General features: G+C 50.4%; 1 protein-coding gene across 1 annotated transcript in view; it reads left to right on the top strand.

Moving 5' to 3' along the window:
* Positions 1–22,679, top strand: part of LAMC3 (laminin subunit gamma 3) — a 702,649-nt gene that overhangs the window by 644,130 nt on the left and 35,840 nt on the right. Inside the window, exons 19-21 of the mRNA XM_078646208.1 lie at positions 8,362–8,564; positions 10,530–10,606; positions 13,652–13,786. Coding sequence (XP_078502334.1) covers positions 8,362–8,564; positions 10,530–10,606; positions 13,652–13,786 — 415 coding nt within the window. The remainder of the gene's footprint in view (positions 1–8,361; positions 8,565–10,529; positions 10,607–13,651; positions 13,787–22,679) is intronic.

The raw sequence follows: 22,679 nt of genomic DNA, 5'->3' as shown, positions 1-22,679 counted from the left end.
CTTTTCAATTTTTAAGAGTAGGCAGTGCTCTTAAAAAATGTTTTTACAAACATTCACACAGGGATAGGGGTTCCTTGGGGACTCCTTAACGTTTGCAAATGGATTACCACCAACTGGGAGTCGGACCGCATTTCGTTCGCAAAACATTCACACATACCATTGCTAGTCGCTATTAGGAAGGGATGCCCTTAACATGCCCCTTCCTATAACCGAATTGCCAACCAATTTTGCGATTTGGTAATTGCGTCACAAAATAGGTTGCGGATTCTGCAAATCAGCCCATTTGCGACATAAAAAAAGCTACGTACATCTGCCCCTTTGTCCTTACCATGTGCACAGTGATCAGTGGGCAGCGCCAGCCATGGAGATGCACTTTTCTCACGTTCCACCTAGCGTAGGTCGCCTGCTCTCTGCTCCGGCCCAGTCAACATGACTGAGGTTGCAGCGTGTGTGCACGCTCAGTCAGGTGAGCGTCACGGCACCAGTAACTGTGCCCAAGAAGCGTTGTTCGTGGTCAGGTGGTACCTGCTTCTTTGGCTCTCCCTAGGGCCTAGACTGCCCATCCAAACAAGGCCAAGGAGCCCACCGGGACTCAGTGGGGATGTTCTGGCGTCGATCGTTGTCCTCTTCCAGTGAGTGGGGGCGCCTTATTTGAAACTGCTGAAGGCAGGTGTCAGGCAGCCAGCATCTCCCACTTCAAGGCACTAGCTTACCTCAGGGGGATAGCCCCCAAACATGCCATTAATATTCAGGTAGGCACCCGGTCATGGACCTTGAACAGGTCAGGACGGGACCCTTGTGTCACCCAGACCTCGCCTCTCAGCAGGAGCAGTGCAGGTCATCTGATTACAGCAGCAGGTCTGGGCTTAGTTCGTGGAGTTTTGCTACGCGGAACTCCGCAAAGTTACAAAAAATAGCCACGTAGTTCCGCAAATGGCGGAGTGCAGTGCGAACTGCCGTTCAGGCATTTCTTCCTGCCGCGCAGTTAGAAATTCTACCCGAGCGGCAGCTCACGCTCGCGAACTTACCATTCGTGATCGCGAGCGGGGAAAAACCTCCGCTGCACTATGCAAAGCGAAGATTTCTGCACTCCGCAAGCTGCGTGGTGTGCAGAAAACTACACAAACTCTGCGAACGGAGCAGAGTACACCTCCCAGGCCTACACTGCGGCAGCCGTCTCAGTGTCACCCCCTCACCTTCTCCACTGTCTCTCTCTTCTGAGCAGCGTCTCCCTCATGTAAGGGCTCCTTCAATGCTGCTCTCTGAGGAGTCGACCAACTCCTTCCTTCAAGACAAGCCCCCAGTCAGCTTTTCCAGGCAGACTGTAGAGCCACCTAGATTACTGGCCTAGAACCTGCGGTGGGGGGGCTGCGGTGGATACCCCAACGCTGGAGCACTAAAGAGATCCCCGATCATCACTGGTGTGGGACCCAGGCTTCTTGGCACACTGGCTGGAAGATTCTGCGATCTTTATACTGAGGTTACAGGCAGCGTTGGTACATTCCGACACTCAGCTCTGTGACTGGTTTCATGCAGTGCCTGCCCAGTTCCTCCCAGCCATGGTCTTTGCCTTCAGGTGTGAGCAGGAAGGTGGTGTGGAGTTTAGGGTCGCACTTCAAGGAAAAGCTAAAAAAAAAAGGGCTCAAAGGGTTGGGGGGGGGAGAAATTCTCAACTTAACCACATCTCTTAAATGGCTATGGGTAACTCAAGGCCACTGGATTTATGCAGAACCAGAGAGTTAAATTATGCAGCAGGGGTGACTAAATTATGAGGCTAGAAAAGGCAAATTATACAGAATAATGCAGCATTTTTTCTGATAGCATTACTTTATTGTTTTGTCATTTTAACACTTGTTAGCCCTGTCTATGTATGTGTTGCACCTCATTATTAGCACTTTTGACACCAAAAGATGGCAATAACCACGAGAAATGTGGCCTTCGCAAAGGGCCTTCCACGACGCAGCAACACATCACTAGGGGCCATATTATTAAGAAAGGGCGATACATTATCGCCGCTTTTATCAGCAGGAAACTGCCGATAAGGCGGCGATAATGGGCTTGATAGTATGCCCTTGTGAATTCCCATAGAAGCCCAGGTTAACACCAGAACCTGGGCTTCTATGGGAATTCACAAGGGCATACTATCAAGCCCATTATCGCCGCTTTAGCAGCAGTTTCCTGCCGATAAAAGCAGCGATAATGTATCGCCCTTTCTTAATAATATGGCCCTAGATGTTTAGTAACTTTAGAACTGTTAGAGCTAGAAACAATTTTTGGGGGGTTAAAATCCACAGATTATACAGCAGATAATGGATTATGTGGCAAATGCGTCAGATCCCTAATCACCCGAAAAATGCCATGGTCACACAGGCGCATAATTCCAGTGGCCCTGGTAACAATTCAAGGAATCTCTGAAACATGGAAGTGGGGAGGGGACAATGATTTTCCCTACTTCACAAACGGATCTTCTGTCTATTACCCTCCTCTCTTCTGAGTTTGGTACACTTCAGAGGGCCCCAGATGTGCATGGGAGAAGATAACACTGCACTCTTGGGCTCTCTTCCACCCTCCATCTCAAGTACCGCACCAGGCGCATAAAGGGACCACACAAACACAGCATCCTTGGTAGGGGAAGAGATCTGGTTTCAGGGGCTGGCAGAGCAATTGAACATACACTGGAGAGGCCAGTTGGCAATGCTCCCTAGCAGGTGGCAGTTACAAAGGGTCTGCACTACCAGAATAATTACTGCTGCATGAATCTTCGTCTTGGGGGGGTGGGGGGGGGGGGGGGTGGAGCTAATTGACACCAATCAGGATGCGGCAGGATATTTAAATCCATGATGACGCCCTTATCCTGTTTACACCATTGGCGCTGAGGAAGGCAAAGAAGATGCTGAAATGCATTCGCCCAACATTTGGTGTGATTTCCAATAAAGAAGCCTCCACTGTCGCCCCTATTGTGGCCTCTTCTCTTTTCTTTGAGGAGGTTCTTTGTATATTGCCAGCGCGAGTGCCAGAGTCGCGCTTCAATAGGCCACCGCATCGCAAGTTGGCCCTGGTCATGCTGGCTTCTGCTTCGGTGGAGTGTGTGGTTGGAGAAGTGTGGCTCAATGGTTAGAGCAGATTCAGAAAAGGGGGTGGTGATGAACAGAGTGCCTGAATTAAGCAGACCACTCTTACCCAGTCCAAAGATCAGGGCTTGATCCATCACCGTTTTTTAGCTCACTGCACCATCCCCGCTCAGAACTTGGCTATATGCAAATTAGTCTGTTCCTGTCCCAGTGCATGATGGGAACAGGGCAAACCAAACTACCAAGCCAATTCTTATACTGGGAAGGAAACAAGCTTCCGGGGACCGGTTTCTGCCATTTCAGGCGTTGTCGGCCCGGCTTGCTTGAATCCTGATGGTGCAATGAGCAAGGGACTCACATCTGAGTATACCCTTCCACGCTTATGGTGGACAAAATGATTCAGAAAAGGGGGTGGTGCTGAACAGAGTGCCTGAATTAAGCAGACCACTCTTACCCAGTCCAAAGATCAGGGCTTGATCCATCACCGTTTTTTAGCTCACTGCACCATCCCAGCTCAGAACTTGGCTGTATGCAAATTAGTCTGTTCCTGTCCCAGTGCATGATGGGAACAGGGCAAACCAAACTACCAAGCCAATTCTTATACTGGGAAGGAAACAAGCTTCCGGGGACCGGTTTCTGCCATTTCAGGCGTCGTCGGCCCGGCTTGCTTGAATCCTGATGGTGCAATGAGCAAGGGACTCACATCTGAGTATACCCTTCCACGCTTATGGTGGACAAAATGATTCAGAAAAGGGGGTGGTGATGAACAGAGTGCCTGAATTAAGCAGACCACTCTTACCCAGTCCAAAGATCAGGGCTTGATCCATCACCGTTTTTTAGCTCACTGCACCATCCCAGCTCAGAACTTGGCTATATGCAAATTAGTCTGTTCCTGTCCCAGTGCATGATGGGAACAGGGCAAACCAAACTACCAAGCCAATTCTTATACTGGGAAGGAAACAAGCTTCCGGGGACCGGTTTCTGCCATTTCAGGCGTCGTCGGCCCGGCTTGCTTGAATCCTGATGGTGCAATGAGCAAGGGACTCACATCTGAGTATACCCTTCCACGCTTATGGTGGACAAAATGATTCAGAAAAGGGGGTGGTGATGAACAGAGTGCCTGAATTAAGCAGACCACTCTTACCCAGTCCAAGGATCAGGGCTTGATCCATCACCGTTTTTTAGCTCACTGCACCATCCCAGCTCAGAACTTGGCTGTATGCAAATTAGTCTGTTCCTGTCCCAGTGCATGATGGGAACAGGGCAAACCAAACTACCAAGCCAATTCTTATACTGGGAAGGAAACAAGCTTCCGGGGACCGGTTTCTGCCATTTCAGGCGTCGTCGGCCCGGCTTGCTTGAATCCTGATGGTGCAATGAGCAAGGGACTCACATCTGAGTATACCCTTCCACGCTTATGGTGGACAAAATGATTCAGAAAAGGGGGTGGTGATGAACAGAGTGCCTGAATTAAGCAGACCACTCTTACCCAGTCCAAAGATCAGGGCTTGATCCATCACCATTTTTTAGCTCACTGCACCATCCCAGCTCAGAACTTGGCTATATGCAAATTAGTCTGTTCCTGTCCCAGTGCATGATGGGAACAGGGCAAACCAAACTACCAAGCCAATTCTTATACTGGGAAGGAAACAAGCTTCCGGGGACCGGTTTCTGCCATTTCAGGCGTCGTCGGCCCGGCTTGCTTGAATCCTGATGGTGCAATGAGCAAGGGACTCACATCTGAGTATACCCTTCCACGCTTATGGTGGACAAAATGATTCAGAAAAGGGGGTGGTGATGAACAGAGTGCCTGAATTAAGCAGACCACTCTTACCCAGTCCAAAGATCAGGGCTTGATCCATCACCATTTTTTAGCTCACTGCACCATCCCAGCTCAGAACTTGGCTATATGCAAATTAGTCTGTTCCTGTCCCAGTGCATGATGGGAACAGGGCAAACCAAACTACCAAGCCAATTCTTATACTGGGAAGGAAACAAGCTTCCGGGGACCGGTTTCTGCCATTTCAGGCGTCGTCGGCCCGGCTTGCTTGAATCCTGATGGTGCAATGAGCAAGGGACTCACATCTGAGTATACCCTTCCACGCTTATGGTGCACAAAATGATTCAGAAAAGGGGGTGGTGATGAACAGAGTGCCTGAATTAAGCAGACCACTCTTACCCAGTCCAAGGATCAGGGCTTGATCCATCACCGTTTTTTAGCTCACTGCACCATCCCAGCTCAGAACTTGGCTGTATGCAAATTAGTCTGTTCCTGTCCCAGTGCATGATGGGAACAGGGCAAACCAAACTACCAAGCCAATTCTTATACTGGGAAGGAAACAAGCTTCCAGGGACCGGTTTCTGCCATTTCAGGCGTCGTCGGCCCGGCTTGCTTGAATCCTGATGGTGCAATGAGCAAGGGACTCACATCTGAGTATACCCTTCCACACTTATGGTGGACAAAATGATTCAGAAAAGGGGGTGGTGATGAACAGAGTGCCTGAATTAAGCAGACCACTCTTACCCAGTCCAAAGATCAGGGCTTGATCCATCACCATTTTTTAGCTCACTGCACCATCCCAGCTCAGAACTTGGCTATATGCAAATTAGTCTGTTCCTGTCCCAGTGCATGATGGGAACAGGGCAAACCAAACTACCAAGCCAATTCTTATACTGGGAAGGAAACAAGCTTCCGGGGACCGGTTTCTGCCATTTCAGGCGTCGTCGGCCCGGCTTGCTTGAATCCTGATGGTGCAATGAGCAAGGGACTCACATCTGAGTATACCCTGCCACGCTTATGGTGGACAAAATGATTCAGAAAAGGGGGTGGTGATGAACAGAGTGCCTGAATTAAGCAGACCACTCTTACCCAGTCCAAGGATCAGGGCTTGATCCATTACCGTTTTTTAGCTCACTGCACCATCCCAGCTCAGAACTTGGCTATATGCAAATTAGTCTGTTCCTGTCCCAGTGCATGATGAGAACAGGGCAAACCCATATATATATATATACAATAACCAAGTTCCAAGACCGTCCATACTTGATCATATAAATATATTCCGGATGTTTCCACAGCAGAGAGTAATGAAAGATTCATGACTGTTGTGTTTGTCCTCCAGGAAAACCCAGAGTTGCAGCATTCACACTCTAGGCAGAAAATATTCCCCAAAGTGAATTCTAAATGTGAGAGTGCCTGGACTTCTAAAGAAGTGACCAGGAAACGTCTATTCTGGGGCTCAGAACCTAGTCCCGTTCCATCCCTCTGACCCGGGGTGATGTCTACGCCTCATGGCAGTGGCCTCTGGGGCTTATCCCAGAGTCCACTCTACACATGGACCTAGTTCTCTTTGTCCAGTGGTCTTGTTACCATCTCGCGCATTGGCACCTGACTGCCGTACTTTGTTAATTCTAAGGTGCAAGAGGCAGCCTTTGTTCTTCCAGACAGACAAACTTAACCTTTTCCATGCTCATGACGAGCTGAGCTCGTCCTGAGTCATGGTGCTCCGGTGCTCATGACGAACTCAGTTCGTCATGAGCCGTGGAACGCTCAGGTGCGGGGAGAATTCCCCTGCTGTGCTGAGCGTTCCATGGGAGCACCTCTGATGAGCTCAGCTCGTCATGAGCATGCGGGCGCTCTGCGTGCCCCCTCCCTCCCCAGCACAGCGGGGGAATTACCCCAGCAGCGAAGGGGTTAAGGCAGACTTAAGACAAACTTAAGACAGACTTAAGACAGACTTAAGACAAACCTAAGACAGACTTAAGTTAGGATTTTGTCTTAGGTTTGTCTTATGTTTGTCTCAAGTCTGTCTTAAGTTTTTCTTAAATCCGTCTTAAGTCTGTCTTAAGTTTGACCCAGTGCGGGTTCTCATTTTTGAGACCGATCAGTTGGCATGACTACACTGCCAATTTATTTCAGCTTTTCCCTTTCCAGACGTTATGGCTGTGAATGGAGTATGTGTATGATAGTGGGAGTCTGTGAGTCTGTGAGTGATTGAGTGTTTGATTCCAGGGGCTTATTTATTTAAGGTATTTTGTGTTATTCTTTTGCATTCATGGATTATTGTATTAGATTCTTTCTTCCTTTTGGGAATTATGTACATTCTTGTAAACTTGTATGTGTGATGAAATGTTTTTCATAAAATGAAAGTAAAATGAAGTATATAAAAATATCAACAAATTGAAAATTGCAATAAAATAAATTTTATGGTTTTGAAGAAAATTAAAAAAAAAGTATGTTGTGTTTCTGTCACCTTTTCTGAAATTGAGTATGGAATATATACCAGTGCTAAAAGATTATGGCCTTTGTTGGAACATCCCTTTTCAGTGTTGTTTTTCTTTTTGCCCCTCTGTTCCTTGGCCACAATTAACCTTTTGAGGGGGTCCCTTCATTCTTGCTATTAAGTTTGTCTTAAGTCAAACTTGAGACAAAATCCTTACTTTACTAGTACTAAATGCCTTCTGTGAATACCAAAAGTAGTACGTTTAGGATTTTGTCTTAAGTTAGTTCTGTGAATCGGCCCCACAGCAACTGTGGGGAAGGTGGGTAGACAGCAAGACCCCGTCCCCATCTGCTGAAAGGGGAAATCAGGTTTAGATTGAGGGTGGTGGGAGTCACTGGTGTAATGAAACGTGAGGGGGCCCCCCTGCAATGTATATGGAGAGGCCCCCTCCAGACTAAATCGGGACCTTTCTGGCCAGAGTTCTTTGCTGAGAGGGGCCCCTGGAGCTTGGGGGCCCCCCCGCACCGCGGGGCTGCGGGGGCCTGTGTTACGCCACTGGTGGGAGGTTCGCTCTGTACAGGGGTTCTTGGCTTCCAGAGATGCTGAGCCTGGGCAGACCTGGGCTGAGAGGTCAGATGCCTCATGGAGGGTTGGGTGTCTGCATACTGGGAGAACCGGTCAGTACAGAAGATTGCAAGTGCAAATAATTACAGGTAAGTTTCATCAGAGCGGCTGTGCACCACAGACCACTTTTGCAACAAGATGTGAAATTACTAGCCTAGCATGGGCATTGCTGCGACTATAGGCAGCTGCCTTACCGCATCACCAGCGGAGGCCACTAGAGGGCAACGGAGTACTTCAAGAATGTCCTTGTTGTTAGTGTAGACTAGAGCTTTAACCAAATGGTATAGTGTCATTTTACATCAGAATCCAAAAATCCTTGCTTCTGACTTGGGCATGGGTGGGGATTTCTTACCCCAGCACACCCCTTCCCCCAGGACATGGGCTATTGATTATTAAAGATACATGTCTGTTCTTTCCTTGCATTGTCGCATGCTGGACACTGACAGAAGCAAGGGACGTCTTCTTGGAGTACATTGGTCAGCTGGAGAGCTCGGTGTCCAGTGCCTGGGAGCAGCTGAAGGGCAGTGCCAACATCAGCTGCCCCGGCCCCCTGCAGGAGAAGAGCTGCACCATGCTGTCAGAGCTGGACATCACCATGGCATCGGTGCAGAGGGAGGCGGGACTGGCAGCTGGCATGCTTCGTACAATGGTAAATATCTACAAGCCTGCATGTCACGTGCAATCAATCAATCAATCAATCAATCAATCAGGGGGATTGTACGCACGCTGCTCACCTGTGAGGGTCTCAAGGCGCTGAGGGGGGGTCCGTCGGTGTGTTTAGCCAAAGAGCCAGGTCTTGAGGGTCTTTCTGAAGGTGTTCAGGGATGGGGCGCGTCTGATGTCTGCCGGTAGCTCGTTCCAGGTCATGGCTGCGATGTGAGAGAAGGATCTTCCGCCTGCTCTGGCTCTGTGGATGCGCGGGGTTTCAGCCAGTGCGAGGTTGGTGGATCAGAGGTTTCTTCTGGGTACGTGGAAGTTGATTCTGTCGTTGAGGTATTTGGGTCCGTTATTGTGTAGGCATTTGCAGGCGTGAGTGAGGATTTTGAAGGTGACTCTTTTCTCCACTGGGAGTCAGTGGAGACTTCGTAGGTGTTCGCTGATGTGTTCGTGCCGGGGAATGCCGAGGACGAGCCTGGTGGCGATGTTCTGTATTGTCTGGAGTTGGAGGAGTAGGGACTTGTTGATGCCGGCATAGAGGACGTTTCCATACATAGTCCAGTCTGCTGGTGATGAGTGCCTGTGTGACTTTCTTCCTTGACTCCGGGGTGATCCATTTAAAGGTCTTGCGGAGGATGCAGAGGGTGTTGAAACAGCTGGAGGTGACTGTGTTAACCTGTTGGTTCATTGTGAGTGACAAGTTGAGTACGATGCTGAGGTTTTTGGCATGGATGGAGGGAGTGGGTGGACCCCCGAGGGCGGTCAGCCACCAGGTGTCCCATGCTGAGGGGGTGGTTTCAAGGACGAGGACTTCTGTCTTCTCGGTCTCGAGCTTCAGGCAACTGTTGGTCATCCAGACTGCGATGTTTTGCATTCCTTTCTGGAAGTTGAGTTTGGCAGTGGTGGGGTCTTTGGTGAGGGAGAGGATGAGCTGGGTGTCATCAGCGTAGGATACGATGTTGAGGCCGTGTTGTCGGACGATGGATGCAAGGGGGGTCATGAAGATGTTGAAGAGGGTCGGGCTCAGTGATGACCCTTGAGGGACTCCGCAGGTGATTTTCGTGAGATTGGAGAGGAAAGGTAGCAGTCTGATCGTTTGGCTTATTCCTGTGAGGAAGGATCGGTTCCAGTCCAGGGTTGTTCCTTGTATGCCGGCGTCGTGAAATCTGATGATTAGTGTGCGGTGTTAGACGGTGTCAAAGGCCGCTGATAGGTCGAGTAGGATAAGGGCTGCGGAGTGGCTTTTGTGCAAGAGTGCATTACCCACTCTGCAGGTGTTTGCCCCCAAAACACTATTATACATCTCCACATCGTGCAAGAGTGCATTGCCCCTGTGCAGGAGTGTACACCCCAAAACACTATTAGACACCTCCACATCATGCAAGAGTGCATTACCCACTATGCAGGAGTATGCACCCCAAAACACTAATGCCCACCTCCACATCATGCAAGAGATAATTACTCACTGTGCAGAGCTATACCTCCCCAAATAATACTACACACCTCCACATCATGTGAAAGTGCATTACCCACTATGCAGGGGTATACACATCTCCACATCGTGTAAAAGTGCACAATCACCCACATCCTTTATGGTATGTATCCTTTAGTGTAAGGGCCATACCATTTGCAACAGTACAGTGGTATCTACCTGCACCCATATTGTGGTACACCCTTGAGATGGTTCACACCCTCACTGTGTATAAAGAGAACATACCCACTATGTGCAATGCTGATGTCACCCCCTCATACATGACACAGTGTTGACCCACCTTGATACACACCCCTAGTGTGCAATGGTACGTCCCCTTCTATATACAGAGTTGCACACCCACCTGGAGTCGCACAAACCATCTCCCCGCCCGACACCGATGCCCACACACCCCTTAGGTGCAATCTACTCCACCCCTCCATGTTGTTCCAAGCATTCCCTGATTTCATCCTGTATTTCTTTCAGGTTTTCCCCCCTGATCTCTGGGACATCCCTTCGGACTGGAGCCTCCTGGCCACTGAGTTCAGGAGTCTGGCAGAAAGGTGAGGTCAGCTGCAGCTGGAAGGGGAGGTATCCAAGGCCTTGGGTGGGATAAACCTCTGACCGGTACTAGGGCTGGAAAGGGCCAGGTGGCTTAACCACATCGCTGCGGCAGCTATTCCGCCGCAGCGCTAAGGGGGGGGGGGGGCCGCGCAGCGGGCTCATGCTGGTGACGGAACCGCTCCGTCACCAGCCGCGGTTGAGCTGTGCTCATGACAGAGCGGTTCCATCATGGCCCCGCCCGCTTAATAGAACGCTCCGCGCAGGCGTGAAATCAGCGCCGCGCAGGCACGTCGGGCGGGCCATGACGGAACCATTCCGTCATCAGCACAGCGCCACCGCGGCTGATGACGGAGCGGTTCCGTCATCAGCACGGATAGGGTTAATGGACTAATGCATCCACTGCAGGGGCCTGTCATTGTCCTCGTGGCTACGGGTTCAAATCCCAGCAGGTACACTCAGCCTTTCATCCTTCTGAGGTTGCTAAATAAGTGCCATTGAGCTAGGTAACAATAAACATCTGTTATTCAGCACGAAGATTACCTTCTGGGTGAACGTGAGCTCTACAAACACACGTTATGTTAAGGGGTCGGATGGGAGTTTGGGAATGCCAAAAAAGGAAAATCCTTATGAGCTGTCCCAAGCTTCCAAGCCTAACCATGCCTTGAAAATCATACCTAAAATATACTGACAAAATGGGGGGCTTTGGTCACCCCTCTGCATCCATTGGTCTGTTTCAATGCTAATCACATGTTGCTTCCTCCACCGCAGCGTACAGGATGGCGCGGTGGGCCAGCCCACATCAGCCATTGGCTCTCTCGCACCGTAATGGATGGCATTTTGCTTTTTCACATTTGCACAGCTGCCTAAAAAGACACGTCCTCCAGTGCCAGGATTGCCATTGCCAATGTTTTTTTTCTTTTTATCATTTATCTTGCTTCGTGCTTTTTATCTAGTCGTCATTGTGTGTTTAAACCGTGACTTCAAGTTACACTTATTGGAAGCCAATCATACATTTTCTATCTGCCAGTAAGAATCATATATTTATATAATTATTTATTTTCCTGTTATAAGTACACCAACCTTTTAAGAAATGTTCATACTGTCCATTAAAATTACATGTGATATTTACTTATTTTATGCAAAATTTTAGTGCAAATTTATGTCTGCCACGTTTATTCATTTCACCCTATGTTTTTCTTCTATTTAGTTTTAGAGCATGTTTGCAATAAAAACAAGCATTGACAAGCCAGCATTTGCAACGCCTATAGGTCTGGTGTTACCTGCCAGACTTTTGGCATTTTCAATCAGGATTTATAAAGCGCAGGTAATCACCTGCGAAGGTTTCCAGGCGCTGAGGTCCTTGCTTCTTTGGGTGGGTTTAGTTGAACAGCCAGGTCTTGGGTCCTTTCTGGAATTCTAGAAGAGAGCTGGAGGTCTGGAGGTGAAGGGGGAGGTCGTGCCAGGACGTAACAGCGGGGTAGGAGAAAGAGCGCCCTCTACTGTTGCTTCGGTGGATGTGAGGAGGTTGCAAGGTAGAGGGGGGTGCAGCACAGATGTCTGGAGGGTTAGTGGAAGTTCAGGCGGTGGTTGATGTGTCCTGGTCCTTGATCGTGAAGGGCTTTGCAGGTGTGGGTCACCATCTTGAATTGACATCTCTTCTGGATGGGGAGCCTGTGGAGTTTCTTGAGGTGAGGGGTGATTTGGGGAGGTTGAGGATGAGTCTGGTTGCTGAGTTTGTCTGGTTTGCAGTCTCTTCATGAGGTGAGTGGTGATTGCTGCATAGAGTGTGTTGCCGTAGTCCAGACGGCTTGTGACTAGAGCTTGAGTGACAGTTTGTCAGGTGTTGACAGGGAGCCATTTGAAGATTTTCCGGAGCGTGCAAAAAGTGAGGAAGCAGGCAGATGAGACTGCATTGATCCGGCTTTTCATGGCTTTTCGTGGTGAGATTGCTTTTTAGGATAATGCTGAGGTTGCAAGCATGCTTTGTCAATGGTTGTTTTGCTTTGTCATGGTTTTTGCGCAACTTTATTGCTAGGGAAGTTGCTGGGCCCTCAATTTAACAGTGGTTAAAAGCAAAAATATGTTTTACTCTCTAAATGCATGCATTGCTGTACAAGTTCCCAGCACAGAAGTCTGGATGTTTTCCATGTGAAATAGAAAATGTTGTCACTCACAAAGCAGTTAGCCAATGACTGCAGTGGGCTGACCCACTGCCCACGTTGCATTCTGTAGAGGGTAGAGGAAAAATGTGGCTGAGACAATACGAAATTAATCGATTAAGACACCTGCCATATGACCCTGTAAGTAAGTATATGATACATGTAATGTTTGTAAAAGCAAACAAAATAGCAGACCTAAAAATAAATAAGATTTGGCCAAGCCAATATGGTGTTGGCCGCCATCTTTTGGCTCTGTCAATGTTTGTTTTTTCATGGTTTGTGTAAAATGTTATTGTTTGTGACGCTGCTGGATCCTTATCAGTCTACAAAAAACATTGGCTAGAAACTAATACATTTTTGATCTTAAAATGCACACATTGCCATAGTCGTCAGTGGCACTAAAGGGAACTACTTTGCGTGTGGATGTGTCCTGGTGAAAGGGACAAGTGCCATCACTCACAGTGCAGTTAGCCAATGGCTGAATCAGACTCAACCATTCCCCTGTGCTGTGTGCTGTAAGTGGCGGAATATAATTTGAATCACATTATAAGAAACCAATGGGTGAAGCCTGCTGGCTGAGAGCCTTTATACGCATGTTATGCAGACCTAAAAATAACCATTTCACCAGCTTGCCAAGGCTAGTCTTGTTGGCTTTGCTGTGCTTGTTTAGGCTTTATAGGATCTTTGCATACTGTCCCTTCCTGGGTGTTTTTCAGGCTTGTCCCATCACTACACGTGGTATCTTTTAGCAGGAACCCCCAGATGTTGTCCCTTTCCTGCTGTCTGTTTGTTATCCTGGGCCCCCAGATGTTGTCCCTCCCTCAGTGAGTTCTTGTTCTTCCTTCTGGTGAGTCACACTCCACCAACAGCCATTTTGTTTTTCAGACACAGGGGTGTCGCTGCTGAGGTGACTGCTGCAGCCTCTCGGGCCCTTCTGGCCTCCAACGCCAGCCATGAGCTGCTGAGCAGAGCCCTGGAGGAGCAGAGCAGACAGGAGGACAGTGAGGAGCTGGAGGAGAGGTGAGGCCATGGCTGGGGGAGTGAGGAGGACTTGGGTGAGCTGCGGCCCGGGAGGTGTATGAGTGGAGTTGAGTGTGAGTGGGAGCCAGTGAAGGCGAGCTGTAACGAAAGGTGCATGGGTGAAAAAAGTGTGTGGGGTGTCCAGGGTCTCTGAGCTGTAAGTCAAGTCAAGTCATAAAATTTGTATAGCGCACTACATACCCAGAGGGTTTCAAGGCGCTGAGGAAGGGGAGGAGGATTATTTGTCAAATATCCACGTTTTAAGCTGCTTTCTGAACGCTAGGTGATTCTGGGTGAGGCGAAGGTAAGCGGGGAGAGAGTTCCATGTTTTGGCAGCCAGGTATGAAAAGGATCTGCCTCCCATGGTGGTCTTGTTGATGCGAGGTACAGTGGCGAAGGCTTGGCTGGAAGAGCGAAGTTGGCGGGAGGGGGTGTAGAAGGACAGTCGAGAGTTGAGGCAATCTGGTCCGATGTCGTAGAGTGATTTGTGTGCGTGGGTAAGCAGTCGGAAAGTGATCCTCTTATTGACGGGTAGCCAGTGGAGGTCTTTAAGGTGACCAGAGATGTGTTCGTTGCGTGGGATGTCTAATATGAGCCTGGCTGAGGCGTTTTGGATTCGTTGTAGTTTTTTCTGGAGTTTAGCGGTGGTACCTGCGTAGAGGGTGTTTCCGTAGTCCAGTCGGCTCGTGACTAGAGCGTGGGTGACTGTTTTCCTTGTTTCGGAGGGGATCCAGCGAAATGTTTTTCTGAGCATGCGAAGAATGTTAAAGCAGGAAGAGGATACGGCGCTGACTTGTCTGTTCATTGAGAGTGAAGAATCCAGGATGACGCCAAGGTTCCGTGCGTGGTCTGTCGGGATGGGTGCTTTTCCGAGGGCTTCCGGCCACCAGGAGTCGTCCCATGCAGAGGGGGATGTACCTAAGATGAGGACTTCTGTTTTGTCTGAGTTCAGTTTCAGACGGCTTTGTTTCATCCATTCGGCGACTTTTTTCATTCCTTCGTGTAGGTTAGTTTTGGCGGTGCTGGGGTCCTTGGTGAGAGAAAGGATCAGTTGAGTGTCGTCCGCGTAAGAGATGATGTTGAGGTTGTGTTGGCGGGCGATGGTCGCGAGGGGGCTCATGTATACGTTGAAGAGGGTGGGACTGAGTGAGGATCCTTGAGGTACGCCGCAGATGATTTCAGAGGCCTCGGACTTGAATGGTGGGAGGCGGACTCTCTGGGTTCTTCCGGTGAGGAACGAGGTGATCCATTCCAGTGCTTTTCCTTGGATTCCGATGTTTCTGAGGCGTTGTAAAAGGGTGCTGTGGCAGACTGTGTCGAAGGCTGCAGAGAGGTCGAGGAGGATGAGGGCGACTGTGTCTCCATTGTCCAGTAGAGTTCGAATGTCGTCTGTTGCTGCGATGAGGGCGGTCTCAGTGCTGTGTTTGGCTCGGAAGCCAGATTGTGAGGGGTCGAGTGATTTGTTGGCTTCGAGGAAGGCGGCGAGCTGGTTGTTGACGGCTTTCTCGATGACTTTGGCCGGGAATGGAAGAAGCGAGATGGGGCGGTAGTTTTTGAGTTCGGTGGGGTCTGCTGTTGGTTTTTTCAGAAGGGCGGTGAGTTCAGCGTGTTTCCAGTCTTCTGGGAAGGTAGCGGAGTTGAAGGAGCAGTTGATGACGTCTCGGAGGTGCGGAGCAATGACGGAGTCTACTTTGTTGAAGATGTGGTGAGGGCATGGGTCTGTGGGGGATCCGGAGTGGATGGAATTCATCAGGCGGATGGTGTCCTCAGTGGAGGTTGGGTTCCAGGCGTTAAGGGTGTTTACGGGGGGAAGATGGTCAGCAGATGGTGGGGTGGGTTGTCTTCCGGGTTGGTTGTCAAAGCTGTTGTGGATGTCAGCAATCTTGTTGTGGAAAAAAGAGGCTAGGGAGTCGCAGAGGGTTTGAGAGGGGGTGATGTCGTTGGAGTTGGCCGAGGGATTGGAAAATTCCTTGACGATGTTGAAAAGTTCCTTGCTGTTGTGGGCGTTGTTGTCAAGTCGATCCTTGAATGCTGTTTTCTTGGCTTTACGGATAAGTTGGTGGTGAGTACGGATGGCGCTTTTGAAGGCGTCCTTGTTGCTGGTGGATGGGTCTTTTTTCCAGGCCTTTTCAAGGGAGCGGCACAGTTTCTTGGACTTCTTGAGATCATCGTTGAACCATGAGGCCTTCTTGTTGCCAAGTTTGTGTTGACGTTTTTTCAGTGGTGCTAAGGTGTCGGCGGTGCTGGATAACCAAAGGGTGAGGTTGGAGGCAGCTTCGTTGGCGTTGGAAGAGGGGGCTGGGGAGGTTCGAAGGAGCGATGTGGAAATCTGATCCGTGGTGATTTTGTTCCAGTTTCTTTGTAGAGTTGGTTGGAGGTGGATGATGGGTTTCGGCTTGTTGTAGGTGAAGTGAACGCAGCTGTGGTCAGTCCAGAGGAGATCCGTAGTGTGGCTGAAGGAGACATGGTTGCTGGAGGTGAAGATGGGGTCGAGTGTGTGACCTGCGATGTGGGTGGGGGAAGTGACCAGTTGTTTAAGTCCGAGGTTGGCGAGGTTGTCTAAGAGGGTGGCGGTGTTGCGGTCGTTGATCTTTTCAAGGTGGAAGTTGAGGTCTCCCAGAAGGATGTAGTCTTTGGAGGGGAGCGCGTGTGGGGTGATGAAGTCCGTGATGTCTTCACTGAATTTTGCGCGGGGTCCTGGTGGTCTGTAGAGGAGGGTGCCTCTGAGAGTTGTCTTGGGGTCGATGTGAATCTGGAAGTGAAGGTGTTCGGAGTTAGCGAGGTTGGCGTCGGAGCTGGTAGAGACGCGGATTGATTTCTTATGGACGATGGCGATTCCTCCTCCTGTATGGTCGGTGCGGTCTTTGCGTGTGATCCTTTAGTCATCAGGGATGGCGATGGCGATGTCAGGGGCGGAGGAAGCGTTCATCCATGTTTCCGTCAGGAAGGCGACGTCAGGGGAGGTGGTGTCTAGTAGATTCCATAGGTCAATGGCGTGTCTGTGGACCGAGCGGGTGTTGAGAAGGATGCATTCTAGGTGGTTGGGGTCGGGAATCTGTGGTGTGGTCGTAGCGGAGATGTTGTCGGTGCCGCTATATTTGCAGGAGATGCAGGAGAACGGTCCATGGGTGCGTCTAGGAGCGGCTTGGACGCAGTTGGGGGCGCGACCGGGGTTAAGGGCTAGGAGGGTGGCGGCATCGTAGGTAATGCGGGGGGGCTGGGCAGCGCGAGGGGCAGGGGGTCTGGCACTGGGCGCGGGCCAGGCGCGGACGGGCGTAGACGGGCTTACCTTTGGCGCACCTTCGGCGCGGATTGGGCGCGGTCGCTGCGCGTGAACGCTGCGCGCGGGAACTACTGTCATATATGGATGGTGGAGGGGGAGGGGCGAGGGCGTCTCAGCTGGGAGGCGGGTCGGGCACACGAGGAGGATGATAAACAAACAAAATGGAGGCGGGGGGAGGAGCAGGTCGGAGCGCTCTAGGCAAATGCGCATACAAAGTTAAAAGCAGCCAAATTGAAACACTATAGCGCTAATCAGGCAAAGCGCTACACAAGGCACACAGCAGGTGAAAAGCAATTCCAAGAATCACAGAGATAATGGCAGAGCAGCGCTACGATACCAGCTTGAAGTCAGGAGTACAGGGAGCGACCACTCTATCCTTGAGGAGGAGCGAGTCACAGCGTTTGCAGCGGAGCAGCGCTGTATTAAGCTCGTGGGAGGGCGTCTCAGCTGGGAGGCGGGTCGGGCACACGAGGAGGATGATAAACAAACAAAATGGAGGCGGGGGGAGGAGCAGGTCGGAGCGCTCTAGGCAAATGCGCATACAAAGTTAAAAGCAGCCAAATTGAAACACTATAGCGCTAATCAGGCAAAGCGCTACACAAGGCACACAGCAGGTGAAAAGCAATTCCAAGAATCACAGAGATAATGGCAGAGCAGCGCTACGATACCAGCTTGAAGTCAGGAGTACAGGGAGCGACCACTCTATCCTTGAGGAGGAGCGAGTCACAGCGTTTGCAGCGGAGCAGCGCTGTATTAAGCTCGTGGGAGGGCGTCTCAGCTGGGAGGCGGGTCGGGCACACGAGGAGGATGATAAACAAACAAAATGGAGGCGGGGGGAGGAGCAGGTCGGAGCGCTCTAGGCAAATGCGCATACAAAGTTAAAAGCAGCCAAATTGAAACACTATAGCGCTAATCAGGCAAAGCGCTACACAAGGCACACAGCAGGTGAAAAGCAATTCCAAGAATCACAGAGATAATGGCAGAGCAGCGCTACGATACCAGCTTGAAGTCAGGAGTACAGGGAGCGACCACTCTATCCTTGACAGATGAGTGTATGGGTGAAAGTTCTAGATTTTAGGGCTAGTGTTGTGATTGGATATTGTTAGGGCTAGGGTTCCCATTGGCTGAAGGGGTCACCTGATTACTAGGTATATAAAAGAGCCAGGATAGGGCGTCTCAGCCCGGGCGTCGAGGCTAAGGGCGGAAAGGATAAGGGTAGTTGCCTGTTTGAGCCTGTTAAGGGCGGAAAGGATAAGGGTAGTTGCCTGTTTGAGCCTGTTAAGGGCGGAGAGGACAAGGGTAGTTGCCTGTTTGAGCCTGTTCGAGACTTGTCGGGACTAGGGCCAGAAATGCTGCCCTTTTTCTCATTTAGCAATACCCAAAACTCCTTTTTACTCATCCAAAAGCTTCCTCCTATTGCTAAGACCTAAAAAAATAAATATATTTTTTTTTAAAACATTCAGGGCCAGATGTAGGTAAAATTATTTTACCACCTCTTAAATACTGAATCATACCGATTCGGTATTTAAGAAGTGGTAAAATATAAGTACCGAGATGTAGGTAAATACAGATGTGCATTTACCGAATCGGTAAAATTCGGTATTTACCGATTCGGTAAATACCGACCGGTAAATGCCCATTCATTCCTATGGGCTTTGAAGCCCATAGGAATGATTGACGATACAGAAAAGGGGGTGGTGATGAACAGAGTGTCTGAATTAAGCAGACCACTCTTACCCAGTCCAAAGATCAGGGCTTGATCCATCACCGTTATTTATCTCACTGCCCCATCCCAGCTCAGAACCTGGCTATATGCAAATTAGTCTGTCCCTGGCCCAGTGCATCATGGGAACAGGGCAGACCAAACTACCAAGCCAATTCTTCACCAGAAAGGAGCCAAGCTACCGGGGACCGGTTTCTGGCATTTCAGCCTCTTCGGCCCGGCTTGCTTGAATCCTGATGGAGCAGTGAGAAAGGGACTCATGTCTGAGCATACCCTGCCACACCTATAGTGGCCAAAAACGATACAGAAAAGGGGGTGGTGAGACTCGGTCCATCACCACCCCTTGTTGTAAATACATAGGAATGATTGGGCATTTACCGGTCGGTATTTACCGAATCGGTAAATACCGAATTTTATAAGGGTGCAGGGGGTGTCACTTTGACACCCTCTAGCACCCCCAAAACGGGTTCAGGTGCCATGTGGCAGGCATACCTGCCCTAAGGGCAGGTCTGCCTGTCATATGGCACAGGTGTGCATGCACACATGTGCATGCACACCTGAACCATCAACTTGTATTTGATGGTAAAATACCGATTTTGTAGGGCTCAGAAGAGTCCCACCTACATCTCGATTTTACCGATTCTGAAAAAATACCGGTCGGTAAATTTACCGACCGGTATATTTACAGATTCGGTAAAATTACCGAAATGGCCTGTTTTCAGGCACCTACATCTCAAAAGCCAAATACCGGTCGGTAACGGCCGAATTCGGCCGTTACCGACCGGTATTTGGCTACCTACATCTGGCCCTCATTCTTTTATCCCTCCACTATCCTTTTCAATCGAAATTAACAGACTAACATGTTCACTTCTCAAATTCCATATTAAACTATACTATATACTACCCAAATAACTGAATACCATATCCACTACTCAAATTACTTCATATTTATACTATACTAATTTTCAACAGTAATCCTTTATGGGTTCTGGAGTGGCGTGCTACTCGCCAGAAAAGCGATTCAACACCCATTAGGGGTAACAAGTGCTATATGAATGCAAACCTTTCTTCCCCTTTTATCCCTCCGCTATCCTTCTCACTCCAAGTAACTGATTAATATCCACCACTGAAATTACTTCATATTTCACCATATTAATTCACCACTGATCCTTTGTAGGCTTCCTGAATAGAGTGAGTCAACAAGCGCTATATAAATACAAACTTTTGTCCTCTATCCTTCTGCTATCATTCCAAATCCAAATAACTGACTAACCTATCCACCACTTAAAATGTACTTGCATGTTTCATTATACTAATTCAACACTAATCCTCTATGCGTCTTGGAGTAGCGTGCTACTCGCCGAAAAAGCGCTTCGACGCCTCGTCAGGGGGGGAAACATCCTTTACAACGCAACTTTTACCACGCAGTGCCTTTACGATGCAACTATTACAACGTATGTCATTACAACGCATAGCGCTGGGGGGGTGCTCTAAGATAGGGAATAGATTTAATTTACTATCCAACACCTTCCCTACTATCCACGGGGACTAGAGTTGGAATAGTAAATTAAACTATTCACTATCCAGCATCCCTAAGCGCTATGCGTTGTAAAGGCATGCGTTGCAAAAACTGCGTTGTAAAGGCATGCGTGGTAAAAGCATGCGTTGTAATGTCATACATCCCATCAGGGGTAGTAAGCGTTATATAAATGCAATTACAATACAATACTTGGGACTGTGACCTGTTACATGAGAGGTGTATGGGTGAGGGGAGTGTGAGGGGTGAGCTGTAACAGATGGGGTGCGTGAGTGAAGGAGGTATGAGGGGTTTGTACTGGGGACCTTGAGCTATAACAGAAGGGGTGCATGGGTGAGGGGAGTGTGAGAGGGGACCAGGGACTGTGAGCTTTATCATATCAGGTGAGGTGCATGGGTGAAGGGGGTGTGAGGGGTGAGCTGTAACAGATGGTGTGTATTGGTGAAGGGAGTGCGAGAGGGGACCAGGGACTGTGAGCTGTAACAGATGAGGTGTGTGGGTGAAGGAGGTGTGATGGTGAAACTTTTGACGTTTCCCAGGACGGTAACGTCACCCCAGGAGCACCCAAAAAAGAGTAAATTTACAAGAAGGACTCTTCTCAAAATACGGCTGTGCGTATAGCTATTATCACTTATTGATAAGTAGAGGCAACATCAACAGAGAGTGCGAGACGTCACTAACATCCAGGGGAACTGAGTAGGAACCACAGCCTGTCCTAATCCCCGAGACTGTCCTAAGTGCCTGTAGTGTTGCTGCCAGTGGGGTGTACCACTGCAGCACACGCCCCCTCCCTACTGTTGTCCATGTTCTACCCCCAGAGCGTAAGGGGGCCGTTGGTTTAGTCCAAGCGTAAGCGTGGACACGCTAGGCGTTCAATAAAAGGCCCAGGGAGCTGGGCGTGGCCAGGTTACTTTACAGCCACTAACCATACTGCATGTGTCCTGTGTCAATCCTGTGCAGGCCCATACCAGGACACCACACTGGCGACGAGGTGGTCCGCTATCCACCCTGTAGCTTGCACCGCTACACCCTCGAACCCCAGCGTGCCCCGCTGCTAGGCGCCGTGCAAGCCTGCACGCGGCGCCCCGCCAGACGTCCAGCGCTCTACTCACTGAGGCCTGCCGACACCGCGGATCCACGCCGTGTGCTGCCCCGCATTGCCGCTGCTCTGCTGTCCGGGCCGCCGTCAACCAGGTACCCCGCGTGCCCCCGCGGCAACCCGCTGCACCGCCCCCCTGGCTGCTCCGCTCTATGCGGCCCTCCGGCCCTGTTCGGCTCTGGGCTTTTCCCGCGCATGTGCGGTGAGCACACGCTCCACGCTCCTGTCGCCCGGCGCGGCGGCTATACAATCCCTCACGCTTCCCGCGTGAGCGCGGACCTGCCGATCCTCACGCATCTCACGGAGCGAGATCCCAAGCCTTCTGCCCGGTGGTGGACAGTCCCAAGCGCCTGCAGTGCTACTCAGTACCTCCTGCAGCCCCCCCCTGCCGACCCACCACCAGTATTTCAGCCGCCATGGCCACCGTGCCACACCTTGAGCCCTTCGCAGTCACGGGGAGCCCCCCCTCTCAAGCTGCCCGATGGAAGACATGGGTGGAGCGGCTTGAAAATTATTTTGTCGCGGCAAACATCGCGGTGGGACGTCAACGTGCCATGCTGCTCCACCTAGGAGGTGAGGCCATCCACGACATCTCCAAAGACATCACTGAAGGCGCCCCACCCCACACGTACGCAACCCTGCGTGACGCCATCACGAGGTACTTTGAGCCATTCACTAGTGCAGACTACGAACGTTTCCTGCTGCGCCAGGCGCACCAACTCCCGGAAGAGTCCGTCGATGTATTCTACGCTCGGCTCAAGAAATTGGCAAGCACGTGCACGCTCCCGGATGCCGCTGATGAAATTCGTGCACAATTTATTCAAGGGTGCTCCTCCCTGAAGCTACGTGAGAGGGTGCTTGAAACGGACGCGATGACCATGCGCGACATTCTGGCCCTAGGGCGGTCCAAAGAACTCTCCAAAGCACGTGCTGCCCACATGGAACCACCCCCCTCAGCGGCGATCAAGACGGAGCCCGTGTGTGCCATCAGGTCGCAACCCACAGACAGCAGATGAAAACTCCCAGGAAAGGGAGACCGAAACCGAGCCAATCCAACCACGACCAAGGCTGCATGTGGTGCGGAGGTGTCATCCCCCACAAAGGCGCCTGCCCGGCCCATGGCAAAATATGCAGCGCGTGCGGAAAAGCTCATCATTTTGCAAGTGTCTGTCTGTCGTCCCAACGGAAGAAGCAGAGTGGCCCGCCCAGGAGAGTGCGGCATGTAGCGCCATTGCCGAACACGTCGAACAG

This window comes from Lissotriton helveticus, chromosome 5_1 (genome assembly GCF_964261635.1).
Source record: "Lissotriton helveticus chromosome 5_1, aLisHel1.1, whole genome shotgun sequence".
Classification (NCBI taxonomy): Eukaryota; Metazoa; Chordata; class Amphibia; order Caudata; family Salamandridae; genus Lissotriton; species Lissotriton helveticus.
This window is presented reverse-complemented; position numbering and strand designations above follow the sequence as displayed.